At 44.5% G+C, this 22,972-nt stretch overlaps 1 protein-coding gene across 1 annotated transcript in view; it reads right to left on the reverse strand.

Annotated features, from left to right (window-relative positions):
* The window catches only part of DNAH7 (dynein axonemal heavy chain 7), a 1,812,153-nt gene that overhangs the window by 403,744 nt on the left and 1,385,437 nt on the right, over positions 1-22,972 (reverse strand). The window contains exons 55-56 of the mRNA XM_086955398.1: positions 18,722-18,883; positions 9,439-9,639 (exon numbers count right to left, since the gene is read on the reverse strand). Of these exons, the coding sequence (XP_086811524.1) occupies positions 9,439-9,639; positions 18,722-18,883 (363 nt within the window). The remainder of the gene's footprint in view (positions 1-9,438; positions 9,640-18,721; positions 18,884-22,972) is intronic.

Here is a 22,972-nt window from a genome sequence, read left to right on the forward strand (position 1 = left end):
TGGGAGCAGCGTTAGCACCAACAGCAAGGCAAGTTCCTTTCATTATTATTATTTTTTTTATAGCTATTGTCACATTTTCTGATTCTTGGTTTTCCTTTAGTTGCAGAAGGTCAGATGATAATGCCCAAGACAGATTAACATAACCACTGTATTTACTGTTTGGAGGGGGGAGGGAACTTATGGATCAAATTGCTAGACTGTCCATTGAGGACCAGCCTGTTGGGATTGAAAAATAGGCACATTCCTGACTCTCAAGGGAATGGAATTGAAATTTTCATAGTATCCACCTTAAAAACCAAGCATTGGTAAATGCATTAGGTTTCTCCCATGTGATTAATAAAAAGCTGTTGTCTGTTCTAAGTTGTAGCTCATTTATTTATTTATAACGTTTTATATAGCGAGAACATGATCACGAAGGATATCAGAGCGCTTTACAATTGGAGGGAAGGAAGGTAATAAATGCAGTATCAGCATCAAATAAGAATACCAAACAGAACAGTTACAAAACAACAGGGGTCAATAGAGAATAATACAAAAACTGGTGCATAGCGAGCTGGGAAGGGATCAAATGGTAAGTTAAGGAAGAGTAGCACCCAGTGCAAGTCTTAAGGTTATAAGTCCCATATCTTAGAGCAGACGATCCAAATCCATATAAGGCAAGAACCTGTTCATAAGGAATCTTTTAGCTTCCAATTTGAAAGCAACCGTGGGGGACATTCTGCGTACTTCCGGTGGGAAAGAGTTCCAGATCTTCTGGGCAGAGCCGGAGAAAGCTCAGTGACACGTTCTCTTTTTGCAAAAGATCTGTGGTTACAGGAGGAAAGAGTTAGCACTTCTTGAGGGTCTACCACCTCTGGATAATTCTAGCTTTTGCACTAGATAACTGGGGGTTTTGTGAGATAGGCAGGCAATCTTTAGCTGAATTCGTGCTTCGTAGGGCAGCCACTTAAGGGATTTTAGGACTGGGCATATGTGCGCGTTTCTTTTGGTACCCGTAACCAATCTGGCTGCAGCGTTCAATGATGCCCTTAGAGGGGCCAAGGCATATTTGGGGAAGCCATTGAGCGTAGCACTGACATAGTCTAGCCTCAGCAAAACAAGCACTTGGAACACCTGCTTAAAGTCAGCTTGTGGAAGGAATGGTTTGATATACCTGAGTATCCTCATCAGGTGATTTGTTCCCTTGCACACATTTCTGATATTATTCTTCATGTTCAGATGCTTGTCCAGGGAGATTCCGAGAGATTTGTCTGAGTAAAAAATGAGGGGAGAACAGTTGAAGGCAGTGAGGTGGTCCATCCAAAGGTCTAACTTGGGGATGTGGTTTGGAGGAGAAATGAGAAGGAATTCTGTTTTGGAGGTGTCGAGCAGGAGGCGGTCTGGGTTAACCAGTTTTGAGTAGGTGTTAGAATAGAGTAGAGTAGAGTGATATGATGTTATACGGGGAGGAGATTTTCAGATAAAGTTGCGTATCATCCACATACATATGGAAGAGAATGTTTGTGGAATTTAGTGCATTGGCTAATGGTTCCAAGAATAAGTTGAAGAGTTTAGGAGATAGGGCGGACCCTTGGGGACCCCATCGATACTGGAGAGTGCTAGGAGAGAGAGAGCAGTTCACCTTGAAGCTTTGTGATCTGTGGTGGAGGAAGGATGAGAACTATTGCAACACCCGACCAGAGAAACCCATCCTGTACTTCAAAATGAGTACAGTGTCAAACGCAGAGGAAAGTGCAGGGAGGATTAGGAGTCATGATTCATTTTGGTCAAACATTTTTAAAATGTCACCCATATCGGGCTTGTGAGCCGATTCAGTCCTGTGCCCATTCCGAAAGCCAGATTGATGTTGGTCCAGGAGTTGTCAATTCTTGATATGAGCACAAAGTTGTGATTGGAGGCACTTTTCTAGGACTTTGGCTAGAGTGAGTGGGGATGTTAGAGACAGGGTGGAAGTTGTTAAAGTCAGGACTATCTGTGTTAGTTTTCTTTTAGTATAGGTAATACCTGAACTGCAATCTGGGATTGTGCTTGTGAAAGTGAAGCATTGACAATCTTTGTCCAGATGGGGATGACGACATCCTTGATTTCTTTGAAGATGGAAGGTGGCTGAGGGTCGCTGAAGTGATTGGATGGGTTGAAACTGTGAAGAATATTCTTGATATCTCTTTCACTGAGGGGCGTAAAGATGCCCCATGGGGCATTGTTCTTGGTGCTCAGGCTGATTGATTTGAGCTGCTCTAATAGGGCAGGAGGGGGCACGGACCCATAGGATGGCAATAGAGCCTTCTTAGAAGCAAATTTAAAATTGATGAGTCTTGATTTCTCAGTAAAGAAAGCAGCCAGCTCATCACATGAGGGTGGGCTGACTCCAGAGTCAGAGTGGTTTGGAGCTTCCACAGATTGCTGTTTAACCAGTTCAAAATGTTTCTTGGGACGATTAGCGGCTTGGTCAAGTTGGGATCTGAAGTTTTAGGCCTTAGTGCTCTTGATTGGTTTGTTGTAGGAACTCCTAACCTCTTTAAGGAGTATTAGCTGATCTGAGAAAGGTCTGGTTCTCCAAGATCGTTCAATTGCCCTAAGGTTGCGGAGTTCGAGTTTAGATTGTCGTTGAACCACGTCTTGGATATTTTTATTGAGTCATTTTTTTTTAAGTGGTGCAATGGAATCCATGATAGTAGAGTTGTAGAGAACAGTGAGTACATGAACCTCAGACAAGTCAGCTTGGGAGGAGAGAGTATATTTACAGAGGGTTGCTAGTTCATCTGTATTGATAGATCTGAGGTTCCTTTTCCAGATCTTCGATTTCGTTAGTTCAGCCTTCCTCAGAGACACCTCCCTGTTAATATAAAAGAAGATGCTGTGAAGATCTGACCAATCACAAGGGGTAATGGTATGCAATGTGATGGTGTGTCCTTTAGTGATGATGAGGTCCAGAATTTCTCCTTTATTATGGGTTGGCTGGTTACAATGTTGAATCAACTAGTGATCACTTAAGAATGATTTAAGGCATATTACAGCTTGGTCATTTGGGTTAGACCAGTGAAGGTTGAAATCACTGAGGAAGATTTTGGACATTACGGAGTTGACATCGCCATGTTTGATGAAGGAGAGACTGTCCACAGGGAGGTGATAAAAAGTGTGAAGTTTGCACACCAGAAAGTTGTTACTTGAGATGTTGAGACAAAAGTATTCACAGGAGGAAGGCGTAGAAGACTCCAAGTGGGAAAACGAGTGAGTGCTCCGATGTATACAAGCTAGGCCACCGCCCAGCTTTAAAGGTCTGTCTAGATGAATTATGCCCTGGGTGGGAGGCACTAGGAGGTCTAGGATAGGAGTGGAGGAGGGATAGAGCCAAGTTTCAGTGAGGATGATAATGTATAACTCATTGTGTTGGATGAAGTCGAAAATATCGGAGGCGTGTTTACTGGCTAACCTGCAGTTGAGTAGAATGCATTTAAGTCGTACCGGAGTATGGGGGAGAAGGAGTCTGGATGATGTTCACTCTCATGAGGTTGTCATTATTAATGACTCTAAGATTGTGTGGGAGTGCTCTGTTCAGGTTAGAATGCATGATTTGAGTTTGCCCAAGAGGGATCATGTTGTTGTCTAGAGTAGCCGAGTAAGAGTTAAATAGGTCTTCAATATCATTAGACACAAGATAAGCATTCAATCTTCTGGGGCGGGAAGGGGCATTAGGTAGTGGTAAGGTTTTCGAGATAGAGTTCGCCTTTGCCAGTTTCCCCCACCTCTATCACTAGGGGGTGAAATTAAATGAAATTAAATGAAATGAAAAAAGAACTTAATTAAGCGCGCTGCGGCCAAGCGGCTTCCTGGCGCTGGGGACTTGACCAAACTCACCGAAGGGGGCCAGGGAAACTAACAGAGAAATGCCTGGGAAAACAGAAAGGTTTTAAGAGTTTTGTGGAAGTGAGAAAAGATGGGGATAGAACGAATAAAAAGAGGGAGACTGTTCCAGAACCGGGGGGCCAGAACCGAGAATCGGGTGCCCCCCATTTCTGGATTTGCGGAAGTGGGGGACATGCAGGAGGGAGAGAGAGGAAGAGCAGAGAGTGCAGTTAGGGGCGTGAGGAGTGATGAGAGATCCGATAAAGAGAGGAGCTGAGTGAGTGTGAGCCCGAAAGGCTAGGCAGGCCAATTTAAAAAAGGATCCTAGGTGCACAGGAAGCCAGTGAAGGGACTTGAGTGCAAGGGTAATGTGGGCAGATTTAGGAAGACGAAGAATAAGGCGGGCTGCCTGACTTTGAATGGCCTGAAGACGGCGGGTTTCATAAGCAGGTATTCTCACATACAAGCCATTCCCATAGTCAAGGCGGGAAGTGATAAGAGCCATGACTATGGTTTTGAGGGCGTCCGTGGAGAAATAGCGAGCGATCTTCCGAATGAGACGGAGGGACAGAAAGCAGGAAGATACAACAGAGCTAATTTGGGCGTGCATGGACAGGTCATGGCTGACCTTGATGTCCAAAGTCCGAACTGAGGAGACCGGTGAAGGGGGGGAACCAAAGGAGGGGGGCCAGTGAACCGCGGACCAAGGGTTTGAGGGACCACCCATGAGGACAAGCTCCGTCTTGTCCGGATTGAGCTTCAAGTGATTGATGCTCATCCATTCGGATATGAAGACTAAGGTAGAGCAAAACTTGGGAAGAGAATCAGAAGGGGAGGAGAGATCAAAGACGAGCTGGAGGTCATCCGCGTAGTTGTAAACAGAGACCCCCAGCTCGAGAAGAGAAATGATGAGGGGGTAGATGTAAAGATTGAAAAGAAGAGGGGAAAGGGAAGAATCTTGGGGGACCCCACAGGTGACCAAGCGAGAGGGAGCGGAGAAACCTGAGAGGTGAACCGCTTGGGACCTGCCATGAAGAAAGGACGCGAGCCAGGAGAGAGGGGGTTGCTCTGGGCAAATTCACAGAGGGGAGGAGGGAGCTGATCAAGGGGAAATGTTCAATTGAGAGGGCTTTCAAGTCATGTAGTTCGACGGTGAGAAGGTGCAACTGGAGAGATATATCGTCCAGGCACGCCACCAAGTCTGAGTCCTGGGTGAGGGGTAGAGGTTGTGTAGGGAGATCTAGCGGAGAAGAGGAGCCTCGATTTATGCCGGGGGGTCTAAGGCGGTGATGCGAAGCTCCGAGGGAGGAGTTTGTCATTAGGGACTAGCAGTGTTCCAGGTTGCTTGGATAGAGAGTTTGGTAAAAGAGAGCGGGTGGGAGGGCCATTAACCTGTGAGTCTGGGACGTTCAAGTCAGGATTGAAAGAGTTTGGCCAATCAAGGTCCGTGGAGGGCACTTGCCAGGTCTCCGGCCTTGCCGGTGGCATAGAAATAAGGATGAGGGCAGAGGGATAATTCATTCAGAGCAATGGCAGTAGGGCGCAAGGGAGCCTCTCAGCTTGCGAATCAACCAGTATCGGACTGGAGAACTGCGAGCAGAGTGAACCCGTAGGTCAGCCGGCCTTCTGAGTCAGGGTCTAGTGGATTGGACCAGTTCGACAGGGGACTGTGATCATCTAAAGGGAAAGATAGGTTTAAAGAGAGTGGGGACATCCCGGCTGTGGTGGGGGTAGGACAGTTTAGGTCATGAGTAATGGCAGGGTGTGGGTAAGGGTCATTGGATTATTCTGAGACCGTGTTTTTGAGTGTAGGGAAGATATTGATCATCCTAACTAAGTTGACATTAAAGGTTTGGATTAGGATGATACCATTGTTGTAGAGGGTGATAGTGACATTAACGTTGAAAGTGAGCGAGGGTGAAGTCGTTAATTTGAGACCATGAGGTGTTTTACTAGTGCCTGAAATTCAAAGCATGGAGAAGAGAACATTCCACCAGCAAGCTTGTTCTCTGGTACAGAAGATGAGGTCACTAACTATGCTACTCTTGTTTGCACAGAAGTAGAAGTCTGAGATTAAAGTTTCGGGTCTGGCCTTGAGTATGTGCTGTTTATGTTGTTTTGCTGCATTTTTGGAGATGTTAGATGGGTAACTGATAATGAAGGCGTTAGATCCAGTGGGATCGGGACTTATCACCATCCTGTTAGTGCGTCCTGGTGAGGGAGGGGCCCCAGTAAGGAGTTTATGGAGGTGAGGTAGTTGTATTTATCAATTAAAGTATATATAGGCAGATAGAAGACCTAGCGGGTAGGCAGAGTAAGTTGGGAGCGAGTAATTAGGTACAATAATCCTAGACTTCGGAGTTGGATAATTGGAGGAGGGAGACTACATAAGGAAACTAGGGGAACTGGGAGGGGGGCTGAGGAAAAAAGAGAGAAAAAAACAAGGCAGCAAGAAGAACTCTGGGTAAAGATGGAATTAAATAAGCACAGGTGGGTTGGCTGTGTACCTGAGAAGCCAGAGACTTACTGCGGTCTATCAAGGGACTGTGTAGTCAATTATTAAAGATGAGTGGTCTGTGTAAAGATGTCCGACATTGTTAGAATGTACCAAGAATGGAGTTCTACCTTTGTCTTTAATCATCTGATTGAGAGAGGGGAGTTGTCTCACTACATTTTCTCACCATCAAGATCAGGTATGAGTTGAGTTAAGGAGGGCTTGTCCTACCTCGCTTTTGATAGATGCTCATACTGTGTTGAAGGATCACTGTAGGAGTTAGCCTTAGTTTGTGGCCCTAGAAACTGGCGCCATCTTGTAGAGGTGATTCTTAGTGAAGAGGGGTGGGTTCATCTTATTCAGAGGACAAAATGGATGAAGGCCCCTTGGAAGAACTGATGAAGGAGCTATCTTGAGGCAATGTTCCAATAGCCAGATGCATAAAATTAATCAGTAAAACTTTGAATCCTAGGCTGCACGATCAGCTGCAGATCAAAAGGCAGAGCTCTGGCGGGAACGAAACGGAGGAGTGGATGAACCACGTACTCCAGCATGAGAAAAGAGCAGGTAGAGTACACGTAAACACCACAAGGGCATCCAAGTGTGGATCTGCTCCAGAGCGTCTAAAAGTGGATCTGGACCGTGGGGGTGCAGTGCGAAACAAAATCAGGCGGATTATTGCGGGAGCTAGCCAGTCACTGTGGGAGGGAAAGGTGCAGTGGTTCACACTCGAACCCCGAGGAAGGTGCGAAGGGCGCTTGAATCGCATACCTGTATCCTTGTCCTGACCTCTCCCCTCCGTGTATAGCAAATTGGGGGGCAGAAGTCCGCCGATCCAATCAAGGTGGGCAGCCACAGGAAACACATCAAGTACGCAGGGTGGCCACTACCGTCAGCTGATCTGCTCGTCGGCTGCCCAGGCACGGGTCCCGCTCTGTGGTTGGACCAGCCGGGACGAGATGAGATGCGATGCCAAGAAGACTCCCAGGTCGCAGCATTCACTCCCAGGCCACAGAGCTCCTTGGAGCAGTGGAAGGAGCTACAGACCCAGCCGGGAAGTTTGAGGAGGGTCGCGATAACCTCAGGTTCCCTGGTGGGGCTGCAGGAAAGTGGGCAGCACCTCAGCCAGACAGGGAGGCAATCGCAGGAAGAGGGAGATCGCCCGTATTGAAGCCGGCAAGATGAGGTACTGGCTTCACGAAGTTGCTGGTGCCTAGAGCTTTTGATCCTGGTGCTACTGCACCTACTGCACCATTCAAATCATGACCTTACTGCCTGCTAGATATATGCAATTGTGACTGTCTTGTTCAGTAGTAAAATCTTACAATAATCTGGGTTTAGTGGGGTCCCTGGAGCTTTTGGCCCCACTTCCCCTGAACCTGCTCCACCATTCAAACCAAGTCCCTTTCAACAGCAAGGTAACTGCAATTGTGACGGCCTGTTTAGTAGTCAAATATAGCAATAATATGTGTTTAGAGGAGTTCTGCCAAACGTTTTGGCCAAGTGCCACAGCACCTTGTACACTATTCAAATCATGACCCTGTTGTCTGCAAGGTAACTGCACTTGTGGTTGTCTGTTTAGGAATAACATTGAGCAATATTAGATGTTTAGTGGGGTGCCTGGAGTTTTAGAGCCCATTGCCACTGCACCTGCTGCACCACTCAAATAATGACTCTGCTGCCTGCAATATAACTGCACTTGTGACTGCCTGATTAAGAAAGAAAATATAGGAATATTTGGTGTTTAGTGGCGTTATGAAAACTTTTGGCCCCAGCGGCACTGCACCTGCTGCACCATTAAAATCAAGCCCCTTTCAACTGCAAGGGAACTGCAATTGTGATTGCCTGTTTAGTAGTGAAATATAGCAATATTAGCTAGGTGCACCGGCTGCACCATTCAATTCATGACCCTAGTGCCTGAAAGATAACTGCACTTGTGACTGCCTGCATAGTAGTAAAATACAGCAATTTTAGGTATATATTGGTGTGCCTAGAGCTTTTGGCCCTAGTGTCACTGCACCTGCTGCATAATTGAAATCATGATCCTGTTGTCTGCAAGGTAACTGCACTTGTGACTTGCTGTTTAGTTTTAACTACATTTTAGCTATAATATGGGTTTAGTGGGGTACCTAGAGATTTTGGCCCTGGTGCCATTGCACCTACTGCACCATCCAAATCAAGTCCCTTTTAACTGCAAGGCAACTGCAATTGTTTGCACCATTCAACCCATGACCCTGTTGTCTGCAAGGTATCTGCACTTTTGGCTGCCTGTTTAGTAGTAAAATATAGCATAGCTCCTGTATATTAACTTTATTTCTAACATGCAATGTTTATTACAACATTTAGAATTTGATCATAATGACCAAATTTATTAAGTTAAAAAAAATATCAATCTGATAATGCCTACAAAGTGAAAAGAAATGTACTGCCACATGGATATGAAATGCCACACATATTCTAAGGCTAAAGCATCTGCTTTATACAACTAAGTAATAAAAAGCAAGCATTCCAGCATACTGTTAGAACTTGTCTGCTGTGTCCATGGGAAGAGATCTTATCTCGACAGAAGAGATTTTATCTTGACAGTGAATGGGGCTTAAACAGCATGAACAGCTTTAGTAGAAGTATTGTAAATGCTGCAGCCAGGGGAAGTTAATAAAAAACATATTCCGCACAAAAGAGCGGCATTGGGAACTGATAAGAGCCCCTTTTTAAGATATATTAAATACAAGAGATTTCACAAGCGCTGTGCAGGTGAAACTTAAATAGAAAAAACACAAACGAAAGCATGGGTGTGCGGCTACCCCAAAGAATACTGGTTTATTGGATAAAACCATTCCTGAACCAGAAACCAACAAACTCTTCAGGTTTAGCCAGCCATTAGGCCTAACTTCAGGCTAAAATAATTTTGAATAAAGATTCAAATAACAATTCCCTAAAGATTCAAACTGTCTCGTTAATGCCTGCTATACATGTGTTACGTGTAAAAAACACAAAGAACCACATTAAAGGTTTCAGGTAACATGAAATGATTGCCAATCATTTTATATTTTCATTTAAAGGTAACACTTATCATGGTTTGCTTAATTACTACTAACCAGTTTTTTGCAGCTGGTGAAAAATTCAGGGTCGGATATAGGGTCCATCAGATAGGAGCGGATGACATTGGCCCGCAAACCTTTGGGTGCTTCATTTGTCATTTTTACACCGTTCTGCAGAACCGACACCGGGAAGTTTGGGGATGGATAACTTGTCAGCCAAAGGCGAAAATCAGGGTGTGTGCTTTCAGGAACTAGCTCCTTCAGGAAAAAGGAAACAAAAACAAATTAAATTACATAAAAAAGGGATTGGTAACGTCTCATAATATTAGTACATGTAGGGCATACATTTGCTTATAAGACACTGAAACAAACACAGCATTTTGTAGCCAAGTCTTTATCTCCTTTCCAATTATTAGTAGTCTGGACCAGATGTGAACTATCAGCCGTGCAATATAATGAATACCAGCGTTTGCACAAGAGATGTCAACAGAGGGTGGCTGTGGAAAAGTTTAGACGTTCTGAAATGCACTCCGCCAAATTGAAGAGACGTCACACACAGCTGCACATGTGCAAAAAGCAAAATGATTTTGGACCCCTGAAGAAGAGCTCTGTGTCCCTTAATACACTGAAGTTGTGGCACACAAGGAAGCATTTATGAATACAAATGAAAACATAACAGAGCGACTATCATTGATTTGGACAATACTTTTTTTTCAAAACCACAATCATTTCTGGTATGCACTGAATGAATGTCACTTATGAGGAATGAGTGTCAGATGTCAAGAACAAAGTAGTGCAACAGGAACATGACACAAACCCAAATGTAGTGAGTGCATTTCTGAGCAATATATCAGTTCAGCGGCTAGTTGAAATAACCCTCGTAGCACACACACGCAGGTTGAACAAGTGGAAACTAAAACCAGGATTATAAGAAGGTGTGGCAAACACAAGGTTTGTTTATATAACTATTTAGAAGGTCCACAAGGTGGAGGTGACACATAGGCAAAGGTGTTCAGTGGTAAAGCTTTTGCTTTCAGTGAGTTTCATCAACTGAGATCCATGAGACTAATACCTTAGAACTAACAGTACAAGAATACTTTCCTTGATATTTAAATACGTTGGACACCCCAGGGCCCGACAGCCATGTTAGTGGAAGCAAGTTTTTTGTGAAACTGAAGACACACAACCATTGTTCTAGCCAAACATGCATTACAGTGAACATCTTAAACCGTGGCTGCTTCTCCGTTAATGCGGGGGAGCGAGTGAGCAATTAAAAAGGGCCAAATAAAATTATAACTTAATGTTATTATAATTTTATTTAAATGTGCTGACTCCGTTGTTTGGTGGTGGGGCAGGGCTGGGCTGTTTAGAGGCTCCTAAGTGCGCATGGATGTACCAAACATTCATGTACACTTTGCATGTTCTACACCTAGGCTGCATTACAGCCTGGGTGGAGAACATACCCACGGTCCCATTCCCTGTCTGAGCGCCAGACCATGGTACTCAGACCAGGAGAACATACCCACGGTCCCATTCCCTGTCTGAGCGCCAGACCATGGTACTCAGACCAATCACAATGCTGCACTGCAGCGCTGTGATTGGCTCAGGGGAGCCTGGGAGCTTCCTTCTTCCACAGAAGCTAGTAAGAGGACAATAGGATGGAGGAAAGGCAGCAACCGGCCACGTCCAGGTAAGTGTTTTTTTTAAATTTTATATTTAATTCCCTCCTTCTGCTCTATCCCGCCCCCCACGCCCATTCGATAGTAGCCGCTACTGATTTTAAACGTCTTTCTTTTTATTCTAAAGGAAAATGGGTCTGCATCTGTTACCTTTTCTACTTTCTAATGGAACAAGACCATTTCCCCAATTTTCATTTCACATTTTCATGACAGGTCTAGAGTGTAGCATGTATCCTACTTCGTTAAGTAAATAAAGAAGAGGGAGATGTTTTTTGTGCAAGATGACATAGAATATAACCTCTATCAAGCTTCACTAGGATACTGGTGGCACAATCAAGAAATTTCGCTTCTAAAAGCTAGTGGGATGTAGAGAAAAAGACAAGCGCCTTGAAAATCTGACCACTATTTTCAGGCTCATTGTGTGACAATCTAGACTAATAATTCCATGTAAATTGGTCACTTATTCCCTGGCCCTTATGAGAGTATATACAGACTTAATAGCCATCTGTGATAAATTGGGTTGCTGGTTAACTGGGGTGTGTGCTGAACCTCCAAAAAGCAGTCAGGCTGAACTTAGAGGCAATGTGTAAAGTACATATGCAGCATACAAACAGTAATATATTGGAAACTTAACACAGGAAAAATCATACAATAATTTAGAAAAATGGTGTACATTTTAATAAACTATTAGACACCAAAATGACCAAAATTCAGTCAGTAGAACCGGAGTTATGAATTATTAAAGATTTTAGTGAGAACAGCGCCAAAAGGCACAAAGGGCAGCGCTGGATTGGGTCAAAGTCTCAAGTTCAGGTCGACTGCGATAGAGTGCCTATCATTGAAGTCACCAGATTAGTCCAGCTGAAAGTTTACCTCCTCAAATCAATGCCAAGAGTCCTGCTCGCGGTGGAGAGGGCTGCGAGGAGCAGGGAGCGCTTTGCAGGATGCTGCCAGGGAAACACAAAGAGCACACCAGGCAGGAGGTGACGGTCGGAGCTTCATGTTGAATAGTGGTGCGGGCGATGAGGTCTCTTCACGAACAGGCCCCTTCGGGGTCGTGAAGAGGCAAAACTTCAAAACACTCTGAGGCCACACCAAGGGTCTTGGACCTGAGGGGCAACACTTGGGGTCAGGAACTTGCTTCAGCTGGGTCCAGGTGCTGGTACAGAATGTAGGAAAGTCTTTTAAGTCCCTCAGGCTCAGATCTTGAGGCCAGCAAACTGGCCCTTGAAGTCACTCTGGTAGCCCTGGGTTCGGTATGAAGTTGCTGGTCAAGTTCTTCTCTGCCAGGCAAGAGGACAGCAGTTCAGAAAAGCAGCAGTCCAGCAGCGCAGCAGTCACCCTTTTTGGCAGAGTCCACAGGTCCAGTCCAGAAGTGTACTGAAGAGTTGGTGTCTATGGTCCAATTTATATACTGTGTTACCGTCCTTTTGGAGGGTAGTTAAGAAAACAGAGGTCCTTCAAGGGGGAAGTGAGAACCCCTACTTCCTTGAGGTAAAATATTTTGACCATCAAAAGATTAGTTTGATTTTTAATCAAGACCGTTTTATTCAGTTTGTTCAATCACCGTAAAATTACTGAAAAAATCATTGCATTTTTATATACTTATAAACTCAAGCCACATTAAAAGTAAAAAAGGTGATTCCAAATGGCTCAGGACAAGTGAAATACGTGAATGTACATGTGGTATACAGTCCTTGTACATGAATAGTGACTGATTCAGGATGCAAATATGGTTGGTACACACTCTGACAAAGAGTGAAAATGCTCCAGAATCAAATAAAAACAGCACAATATTATTTCAACCCTATGCATTCAATTTAGACTGGGACATCATCAGGACGCAGGTTTGGAAAGCGCCCGCCAAATTTATAAGATGAATGAGGAGATACTTCCGAGGGGTACTGATATATAGGCTTTCACAGGAGTGGTAGAGATTACATCCCAATCTATAGTGTATAGTTCCCAGTCAGTACATGTGTGCAATAGTGTAGGATTCCGTGTTGGAGCCATTCTGTATGCAGTTGAAAGCTCTCTGGGATTGGGTTTCTTAAAAGAGGTAAAACGAGAGAAGGGAAACAAGTAGCACAGGGATGCCTCACGTTGCTGTACTTGATCGTCCTTGAATGTATTAACCTAAACTGAGGGAAATGATTAATCAAAATGTCATGTTCAAAAGCAGCCACTTAGAGCAATTAGGAATTGCTCTAAGTGGAAATCCCATCGATAAGTTGTATGCAGAGCTGATCGGTGTCCATGCACATCGGACAAGTCTCACAAAACTATCAATTCTGCATACAAGCGTTCAGTGGGGTTGGAGGATTCATTCCTCAATTGCTCCAAGTGGCCACAAATGTGTCGGCCTATGCATCAATACCCCTCGGAAGTGTCTCCTCATTCATCCTATCAATTTGCTTCCCAAACCTGTGTCCTACTGATGACCCTGTCTAAATTGTATGCTTAGGGTCAAAATATTGACACAGTAGTAGTCTACTGTTTTTATTTGATTCTGGAGAATTTGCACTCTATGCCAGATGTGTACCTACCACATTTACATCCTGAATCAGTCTCTAGTCATGTACCTAGACTGTATGTCACCAGCGCAGTTTACATTCACTTATTTCCCTTGCACTTCACCATTGCGCCGTTTGTAATCACCATTTTTAATTTAAATTTGGCTTGAGTATATAAAAATGCAATGATTTTTTCCATGATTCAAGAAACTGCTCAAAACTGTTTTGTTTAAAAATGGAACCAATCTTTTGATGGCCAAAATCATTTTCTCCAAGGAAGTAGAGGTTTACACTTCTCTTGAGAGACCACTGTTTCTGTTTACTATCTTCCATAAAAAGGGCACCAGGGGATAAAAATAGGATCTCAGACACCAACTCTTCAGTAATCTTCTGGACCTATGGACTCGGCCAGGAAGAAGGACTGCTGTGCAGCAAGACTGCTGCTGTACTGGACTGCTGCTTTGCCAAATTGCTGCCTTTCTGGATGGCAGTCGTTTTGTCTGGGACAGGAGAACTGCACCTGCAACCTCATTTAAGGGACCACTGTTTCTCTTTACTACTTGATTACCCAGGTCCCGGGGTTACTGGGTTGCCCCTTATACAAGTTCCTGACTCCCCTGCCCTGTCTCCAAGCAGGTTGCAGTGACAATGTGGAGGGCAGAGCACTCCCCATTCAGTTGAATGCGAGGCTGTGCTCAGCTCTCTCCCCTCATCTTGCCAGCAGATGGCCCATTCAGGCACATCTAACTCTGTTATTGTGTCACTGCCTGTGAGGAATTCACAAAGTCTGTCAGTTACACCCAGTCATGTGACCCAAGACAGGCTACAGGCAGAAAAATGCAAACTTTCTAAAAGTGCTAAGCAAACAAATGATGGACAGAATGTTGAATGAATCATACATTCAGCCCCAGTCAAGAGATATGATTTAAATCCATCGTTCTTTTGCTCACCATGCCACCTCAGTTTAGACAGAGCCATATGCAAATCAGTATTGACCCTGTGCCTCATAAGAACAGTCCATACCAAACTGCCAAGCTAGGTCCTCCCTGGACCAGAAAAAAGCATCCTGGGACAGGTTTTGGGGTCCTACCCCTCATCAGCCAGCTAGCTTGAATCCAGTGGCACAGTGAGCAAGGGACCCACATCTAGGCATACCCATCCCACTCAGGGCGAAAAATGCTAGGCAAACAAATGATGGACGGATTGCTGAATAAATCATACATTCACCCCCAGTCAAGAGATCTGGGTTAAATCCATCGTTCCTTTGCTCACCAAGCCACCCCAGCTTATACCCAGCCATATCCACATCAGTCTTGACCTTATGCCTTATGGGAACAGTCCAGACCGAACTGCCAATCCAGGTCCTCCCTGGAACAGAAACAAGCATCCTGGGACCCGTTTCGAGGTATTACCCCTCATCAGCCAGGCTAGCTTGAATCCAGTGGCACAGTGAGCAAGGGACCCACATCTGGGCATACCTATCCCACTTAGGGTGAAAAATGCTACGCAAACAAATGATGGAATGAATGCTGAATTAATCATTCATTCACCCCCGGTCAAGAGATCTGGGTTAAATCCATAGTTATTTTGCTCAGTGCTCTGGTGCGAAACTGGACATAGGACAGCCTCTCCTCTGGGAGGGACCTCTGAGTCGTTCCAACCTGTTCCCTGGGTTACTTAAAGGCTTACCTGTGGGTGGTTCCTTCGATTCATCATTGGATGAGACTCAAGCCTGAAATCATGTCACTCTTCAACCATTTTGACACTTGGACTTCGCTGGACTTCGCCTGGAAGCAAGACTGCATCAAGGAAGACCACAGCTGCTCCTGGTCTCGCTGTTCGGCAAGTTTTCTTTATCGTCTGTGTTGGTGCTTCTTTCAGGATTTTCACCAGACCAATGGGCATCAAGTACACCAAAAGTGATCTCCTTTGGAGTGAAGCAGTCACTCCTCTGCATCTGCAAGCACCACAATAATGCTGACCAGTCTTACAGACTTTGAAAGGCTCAGCAACAGAGGTTGTGGTTCTGCAACTTTTTTGAGGCCTAACCTGTCCTCTCTGCAATTCTGAGACCAGTATCCATCCTCGATACAACTGGGAATGAAGCCCCACGCACTGTATTAACTTGCTGTTGCCAAAGCTTGTTGGCTCTGCACCCCAAAGACCCTCGGGCTACAAGAAGCTCCAGCCTACAGCATCCCTTTCTGCCAAGTGCAGCATCCTCATCACTCTAACACTACCTAGATGGAGCTAAGGACTGCAGTGTCTCTTTACTTAAAGATTTGTCGTATGCGGCCCTTATCAAGGAGGCCCACACAGCCACACTGTATATGCTATACCCTATCCAAGGAGACCACATCACTTTTTGCCCTGAAGAAGTTCATTGTATATGAACGAAACGCGTTGCCAGGCAATTTTCTGTATATGGATTCTGATGAAAATAAAGGGTCTATTGAGACACCTGATGAAGACTTTATGCTTTATTGAAAAAACTATCTTCACTTAACAGGTGGTGCATCACTCCATATCTTGGGCTTATCTTGTTTCTGTTTTGGAGCTGGCACCCAACAACGGCAGGTGCTGGAATAGCTTGTGCACACCCAGCCGGACTCATTATTAAACCGAACAGAAAGGGAACACAGCAGGGGACTGTGGTCAAAGTGTTCGCCGTTGTCTGTAACTGTACTCTGCAGCATCCTAATCATATCCATTGCACCATTGGCCTTTTCTTCTTTGTGAGTTGTTGATATCCTCTTGCAACTCCTCTGCCTTAGGCCTGTGGGTCCTCCTGCGGATCTGCTTGTGCCTTAGTGGGCTTCCCTGCTTGTTCGGGGTCTGCTCTGACTCTCCTGCTTGTGGGCAGTCCCTTGGACATTGCTGGTCCCAACGTTGCTCCTTCTTTGTTCTCCATGCCTGTCGTGGCTACCAAGGCTTGCTGTTGCTCCCGCTGGACACCGACAACCTAGTCACTGACATCCAACGTGTGACAGCTTGTGCACAGCTCCTGGTCTTCCTCAGCATCGCCTGGTCCTCACAGCTGCAGTGACAAGCAGACCATCAACTCTTCTGAACCGTCCGTCATCAGTGGGCATTGCTCTTCCGTGCCTCCTGGTAACACCTGTGTGGCGTAGACTCTGTCCCTTCTGCTTACAGGTTCTTCACTTCCAGAATCCACCTTTGGATTCCAATTGACTTTTTCCCCTTCTTCTCCAGAGGAAATTTTCTCTGAGTCTCCCAATGTCGTCTACGGAGGTTTCTGACGTTTCTTCTCCCCTAATCACTTTTCTTTCCTGGTGTAGGTAACCTGGTCTCTGAGGCATCCACAGGTGGGGTGGTACTCCAACCTTCTGGCCTCCAAAGGAATGCTACAGGGTCCTTCTTCTACAAAACTGCAACCGCAACTACTCCTTTGACTTCCATTGGGCACACAGCTGTGTTCCCACTATGCCACAGCCTCCGTGAGGTTGCTGGGTGATTCCTTGTGTTCCTGGCTCCTCTGGGTCCTCTGGTCCATGTCCTGTCGTCTCCTGCAGTTCGCATTCCACTTTCTTAATATATGGGTTTGTCTCCCCCTGGAGACCACTGTATTTTGTGCTACTTACCTTACTGCAATTGAAGTATTGTTGTGTATTTGTGTTGATACCTCCGGGTAGGAGCTAAACTAAAATGCTAGTGAGTGTTGTGTAATAAATAGAAGTATTTATATATAAACACTGTGTCGTTCTTTTTCGTTTAACCTACACTACGTGATTAAACTGGTAAAACAAGCTGCTTAACACTCTATCAAGATAAGCTTGAAGGCTGCTCTCCGCAGCTATCACTTTGAGAGCTTTCTATGGTTATAAAACCACTAAAGCCACCATAAGGGTTGCCTGGATTAGTGCAAAGTGCATCACTTAAATAGGTGTGCATCATATGTTAAGCCAACCTCCTACAAAGTGTCACTCAGAATAGTTAATAACTCTGTTTATTTTTCCTGTGCATCTGGATTACTTCATGGTGTTGAGTTGGCAAGTAGATGTCACATGTACAAACAATAGTGCATTATTAATTCATGCTTTGCGGGTAGTGTTCACCGACACACCAAATAAACTGCAAAAGTCCACGTCAGTACTGCACTGTGAGAAAACATAATTGACAGCTTATTGTAGTGTAACGTTGTACTTTTTGAGTTCCTACAGAGAGGGCGGACTGAGTGTTTGGCGGACTGGGCACTGAGTCACATATGTAGCAGAGCACCCTGTCCTCTAAACTAGAAATCAGTACCTATGTTTTGAGTGGAATCTGATTGCTACTTTACTACTGGTGTCAATGAAAAATCAGAACAAGGCAAATTAATGGTATAATTTGACCTGGGGCTTATAGGTTGCCAGTTCCATACGCTAGAACTAATTAAATCAAGTTCCTCACTTCAAAAAGGAGGAAATTTAGAACTAAAATTCTCTTACAGGGAATGGAGAACCAGTTCCAAAAAGAAGGATGTCACTAACTTCAGGATGGAAAATCGAAACTTTCCCTTTAAAACAACTTACAAACCTCGAACTTAAAATGCTCTTTGGTGTGCTGATAATTGAATTTATCTTCTGCAGGGCCACAAGTCCCAGGAAATTGAGGGCAGCGCATACAAGAGTTCCTCAGTTAAGCGCACATGCTTACGCTGAGCTATATTAGTCAATGCTTACAGGTTCCCTTACCTGGGGTAGTTTGTGTCCACACTGCTCACATACCCGCCCCCTCTGTAGCCACAGGGCAGATAAAAAAAATAAAACACATCACAGAAATATCTTCCAGTTAATCTATTTTTAGTTGAATGCTACCCATTATAAATATTGAGTCAACGACTGGAAAGGGTCTGCTTATGCTCCACCTTTGAATTACCAATAAATGTTTCAGCTTGTTCCTTTCAAAAACTATTTATGGCTTTGTTTATCACTGAAATTCAAAAACAACCATCACAGTCCATGAGCTACTTATATTCAAAATCAATATGTTGTTATGTCTAGAGATTCCAATAACCTTCACAAGTGTAGCTGTCATGGCTCTTTAAATTGCTCTGGTGTGATTGCCCCTCAGCTAATGTGTTCCGTGAGTTGTTTCAGCGCGGCCTGATGAGTGATGAACAGAACACTGCCAAACAATGGACTTTACCTCGCACACTTTCTCCAGCATGGGCATCCACGATGTAGCCAAGTGGCAGTTCTGGAGCACGACCCAGCTGCCTTCCTTGATCGCTTTTTCGGTCATCTTCAAGGCAATAGGTCCTTGCCCTTGACCCAGAGACAGGGAACTTAGCTTGGCGCCTCCGAATCCCTGAGCAGAAAGGAGCCAGAGAGCGTTAAAATGACAGAAAAGGTCTCAGACACCCTGCATATATTTACATACCAAAGAAAACGGTACTTACTTAGGGGACAAGTACTTAGGGGAGAAAATGCTAATTGGATCTGAAATGCAAGTCATACACAGACCTCGATTAATATGCACAATTCCATCGCCAGCTAAACACAATTTAAAATGGTTATTTGAGACATATATATGCCTCATATGACATATATATGCTGGAGAATTATTCATTGCTACATACACAAGAGACGAAGTCACTTTGTCTATTTTATTATTTAAGGACAAGATCCAGATCTAGCTATGAACATGTTCCCTAGGACATTGATAAAAGTTAAAGGTACCTAGTAGAATTGGCACCCCTGCAGCATCTCAGAGGGCCTGGATGTTGGAGTGATATCTCCTGGTACAGGAAGGCAAGGACGCTCAGTTGCATGCACCTCATCAGATGGAATGCACCTTTTTTTTTGTAAGAAACGGTTAGGATCTGGAAATGGGCTGAGCATCAATTGATCAACCAAAGTCAACAGTGATTCTTAAAATGTTCTTTCCGCATCTGCTTTCTACACAGATCCCACTCAGGACACTTTTATCTGCTTACTTCAGTTTCTTAATATCCAGGAAATGTTTCCAGGCTTCACATTCGAAGGCCAGAGCATTCGCACAGTGTACATCTACCATGCTAACTCTAACCCCATACCAGGTGAAGCACCTTTTACTATTTCATACTTTTTGGCGTGAGATTACATCAGGCTTTTAAGATATCGTTTTTTTCTTTTTTCAATTCTTAACGTTTCGTGCGTTTTTGGCATTTTATAATGTCTCTCAAAAAGCATGCAGACAGTTCAATAAACAAGACTTTACTGTCAATGCGCAAGATACACAGGAAGGTGTAGGCACCTAATATTATAATGGAAGCACAAGAGCCCAGAGGACCAAGGGGTCAGAGGACTATAGCAGGCCAGCCAGTAAGAGGACAACACTGCCTGCGACAGTAAAACAGCCACATAGAAGGAAGAAGCAGGACAAGTGCAAAGGGGTCTCTGGTGAAGCCAAAGGATATAAGAAGTATCGCCACAGCTGGGACACATACGTTTAGCAACTCCGAGAGTGAACACCAACACCTACTAGCCCCCATGTGGTCTGCTTGAGTCATCTGTACATCCAGGCGACCCAACACATACATATCAAACAGGAGAACATTACAGGGGCACCATGGTTGCTGATTAATCTCTCGACAGAAGAATGAATCGGTCGAAAGTTTTTTTAAGCAATTCCATTTTATCATTTGTAATGTAATGTAATATAATGATGTCTTGTAAAGCGCCTGAATCACCCCACATGGGGTATCTCCGCACTGTAGACCGCTGGGGAACCCGTCCTGGCTTTCCCTGTGAGATGGTCCCTACTGGGTATCTCCAAGGTGAAACCAGGCATCCCCTGTGTATGTGGGGGGCCGTTGTGGAGATGAGGCAAGCTAATGCCCAGAGTTGCCGAGTGTGATCCCTGGTTAGAGTAGGCACCGAGGCGAGAATTATCGAGTCCGCTGACCCTGGTCCACGACCCTGCCGCGTCGGGAATTGAACCCTGGTACGGGCCGTCCTCTGCTTCCGGGTCTGCCGCCTCTAACCAGTGAGCCACACCACTCCACTCGTACAAGTGACTTAGAAGGCAGTGACACCATTTTTCCGCCCAACAAACAAAAGTCCATAGAAAGGAGACCGGATGCTGATGAATAGATTTTATCTGGGACACGATGATGTAATGGCTGAAAAAGGGATGAATTTAAACAAAATGTCCTCATCTAGTTTTGCAAACATTGGATCTCGAGTGGATGTCCAGGGCCACCACACATGAATTTTTGAGCCATAATATTAAGGCCTTTTTTAGAGATTGGTGGAAGGGTTGCTAGGTCACAAAAGTTTGGTCAATGTCCAGTCCGCTGTATTACAAGTCCATTATAGCTTTTGGCACTTGTAATGAGGACACAATATATATATTTTGAAGAAGTATCCCACACGGCAAACTCTAAATAAGAGCCTACGTTTGGCGCAAAACCTGACTGCAACTTTCCAGATCGAATCCATGTAAAATTAAAGTGATACAAACTAATTTTATACTTTGGCCCGGTACCAATCAGCGCTATTTGTTGCTCAGTTCATTATGTTACGATTAATTCAATTAATTGCCTTGATGCGAAAAGGGGGACATTTATCAATAAAATGATCTTGCAAGGGTTGGTGCTCTATTTACTTAAAGTATGCATCACTGTAACTTCAGAAGAGGAGAAATCGATACATTCCTTTTAAACAACTTACAATCCTGGAACTGAAAATATAACTACGTGTAGGGCTCGTGTTGTTCCTGTACAGATATTGCAAATTATCCTTCTGCAATACATCTCTGATTTAATTGCTGAGAAATATATGATTTTTTTATTTTAGATAATAGGAGACATACCATAGTGAACAACATTCTCCTGCCTCTCCCCTGGCTTGTTTAATAAATTCCTGTTACAGCAGGGAACAGTACAGCACAATGTGTAACATCCCCTCATATCTCATTATCATTGTCCCGGCTGATCAAGACACATGTGTTGACCCTGCAGACGTTGCCAAGGAGTGAAGGAGTATATTAACTTTCATGTGTCCACAACACACAAATGCAACAACACACCAACGTTCACCAAGAGCCCTACTCTCTGACCACCCATAGCCTGCAGTCTCAAGCAGTGGATGAAATCAAAGAGCTGCAACGCCAGTAACTTACTTTCCAAAATAATGATCTGTTGCACGCAAATGTCACATTTACACTTGTCCGCCTACCTTGGTTCCTTCCAAACACAAGAGCTAAATTATTAACGCAGAATGCATTGCACTTTCCGACATGTTATTCTACGGGACCTCCCTTCAAAATTTGTGATAAAGGGTGATTACTGCTTTTTTGTGACTGCCTTTAACAAACTCTATAAGTCTCAAAGTATTTACCTGTTGCCCTCTACTCCAAAACTATTTTGACATCAAAACACCTAAAAACATGTATGAAGGCTTTACTCTGCAGAACGTTACCATGTAGGTACACACTGCTCAGGTAAGTACTACACAAGTCCTGTTTGGTACATTACCTCACAGTACTTTAACACACAGGTATTTGTTTCTGTCACTGTTAGAAATGGGGGTCTCTAATTGGCAGAGGTGTGCACCTTTGTCCAACTAGGGACCTTTCCTTCTAGCCAGGATTAGGCAGTTACACACTTAATATAACTCCTGCTCACCCTCTTGGTAGCCTGGCATGAACAGACAGGCTTATCTCAAAGGCAATGTGTTAAGAATTTGAACTCCAAAACACAATTACACATTGAAAACACAACAAATGGCCACCACATCAGTTTAGAAAAATAAAGTATCTGTATCTAAACTCAACAAGACCACAATGGAAAAAATCCAACATACATGTATCAAAGTATCATTTTTAGAATAGTTATTTAAAAAAATATCACTTGTAGAAATACATTTTTCCAACTGGGGCTATTACGACGTTGTGACAGGCATAAATCCAAAGTACTGCGAGGTGAGCGGGGTTGGGCACGGAGACACATGGACCCCCAAACAACAGTTCTTTGGAAAACGAAGTCTATGGACAATGCACCACGTCATGGAGGTGAGTATTTGGTGCAGAAGTCGAGGCCGGTTTCCTGGTTGCCCCGGGGGAGTACAGGTGTTGTGTCCAAGAGGAGACGATGCTTCGAGTCCATGTCAGGGGAAGTGAGGCAGCGTCAGCGCTGAAGCATCACTTCCGATGAGGCGATGCAAAGTCATGCAGTTCATGAAGTCACCATTGTCAGTTATGGGCTCTGTGTTTACGGGATAGTGGCGTTGGCATCGGGGTGAGCACTGGTGTTGGGAAGGCTGATAACTGTAGGCATCAGCAGGTGTTGGAGATGCGGTGCAGGTGAAACAGTGCATTGTGCACATCACGAGCAGTACCCCCAGCCTCGGTGCAGGTCGCAGCATCCCTGGCAGCGACGCAGACAGCGTCAGAGTTGTTTCCCTTGCTTTGCAG

The sequence above is a fragment of the Lissotriton vulgaris genome, chromosome 2_1, assembly GCF_964263255.1.
Source record: "Lissotriton vulgaris chromosome 2_1, aLisVul1.2, whole genome shotgun sequence".
Lineage (NCBI taxonomy): Eukaryota > Metazoa > Chordata > Amphibia > Caudata > Salamandridae > Lissotriton > Lissotriton vulgaris.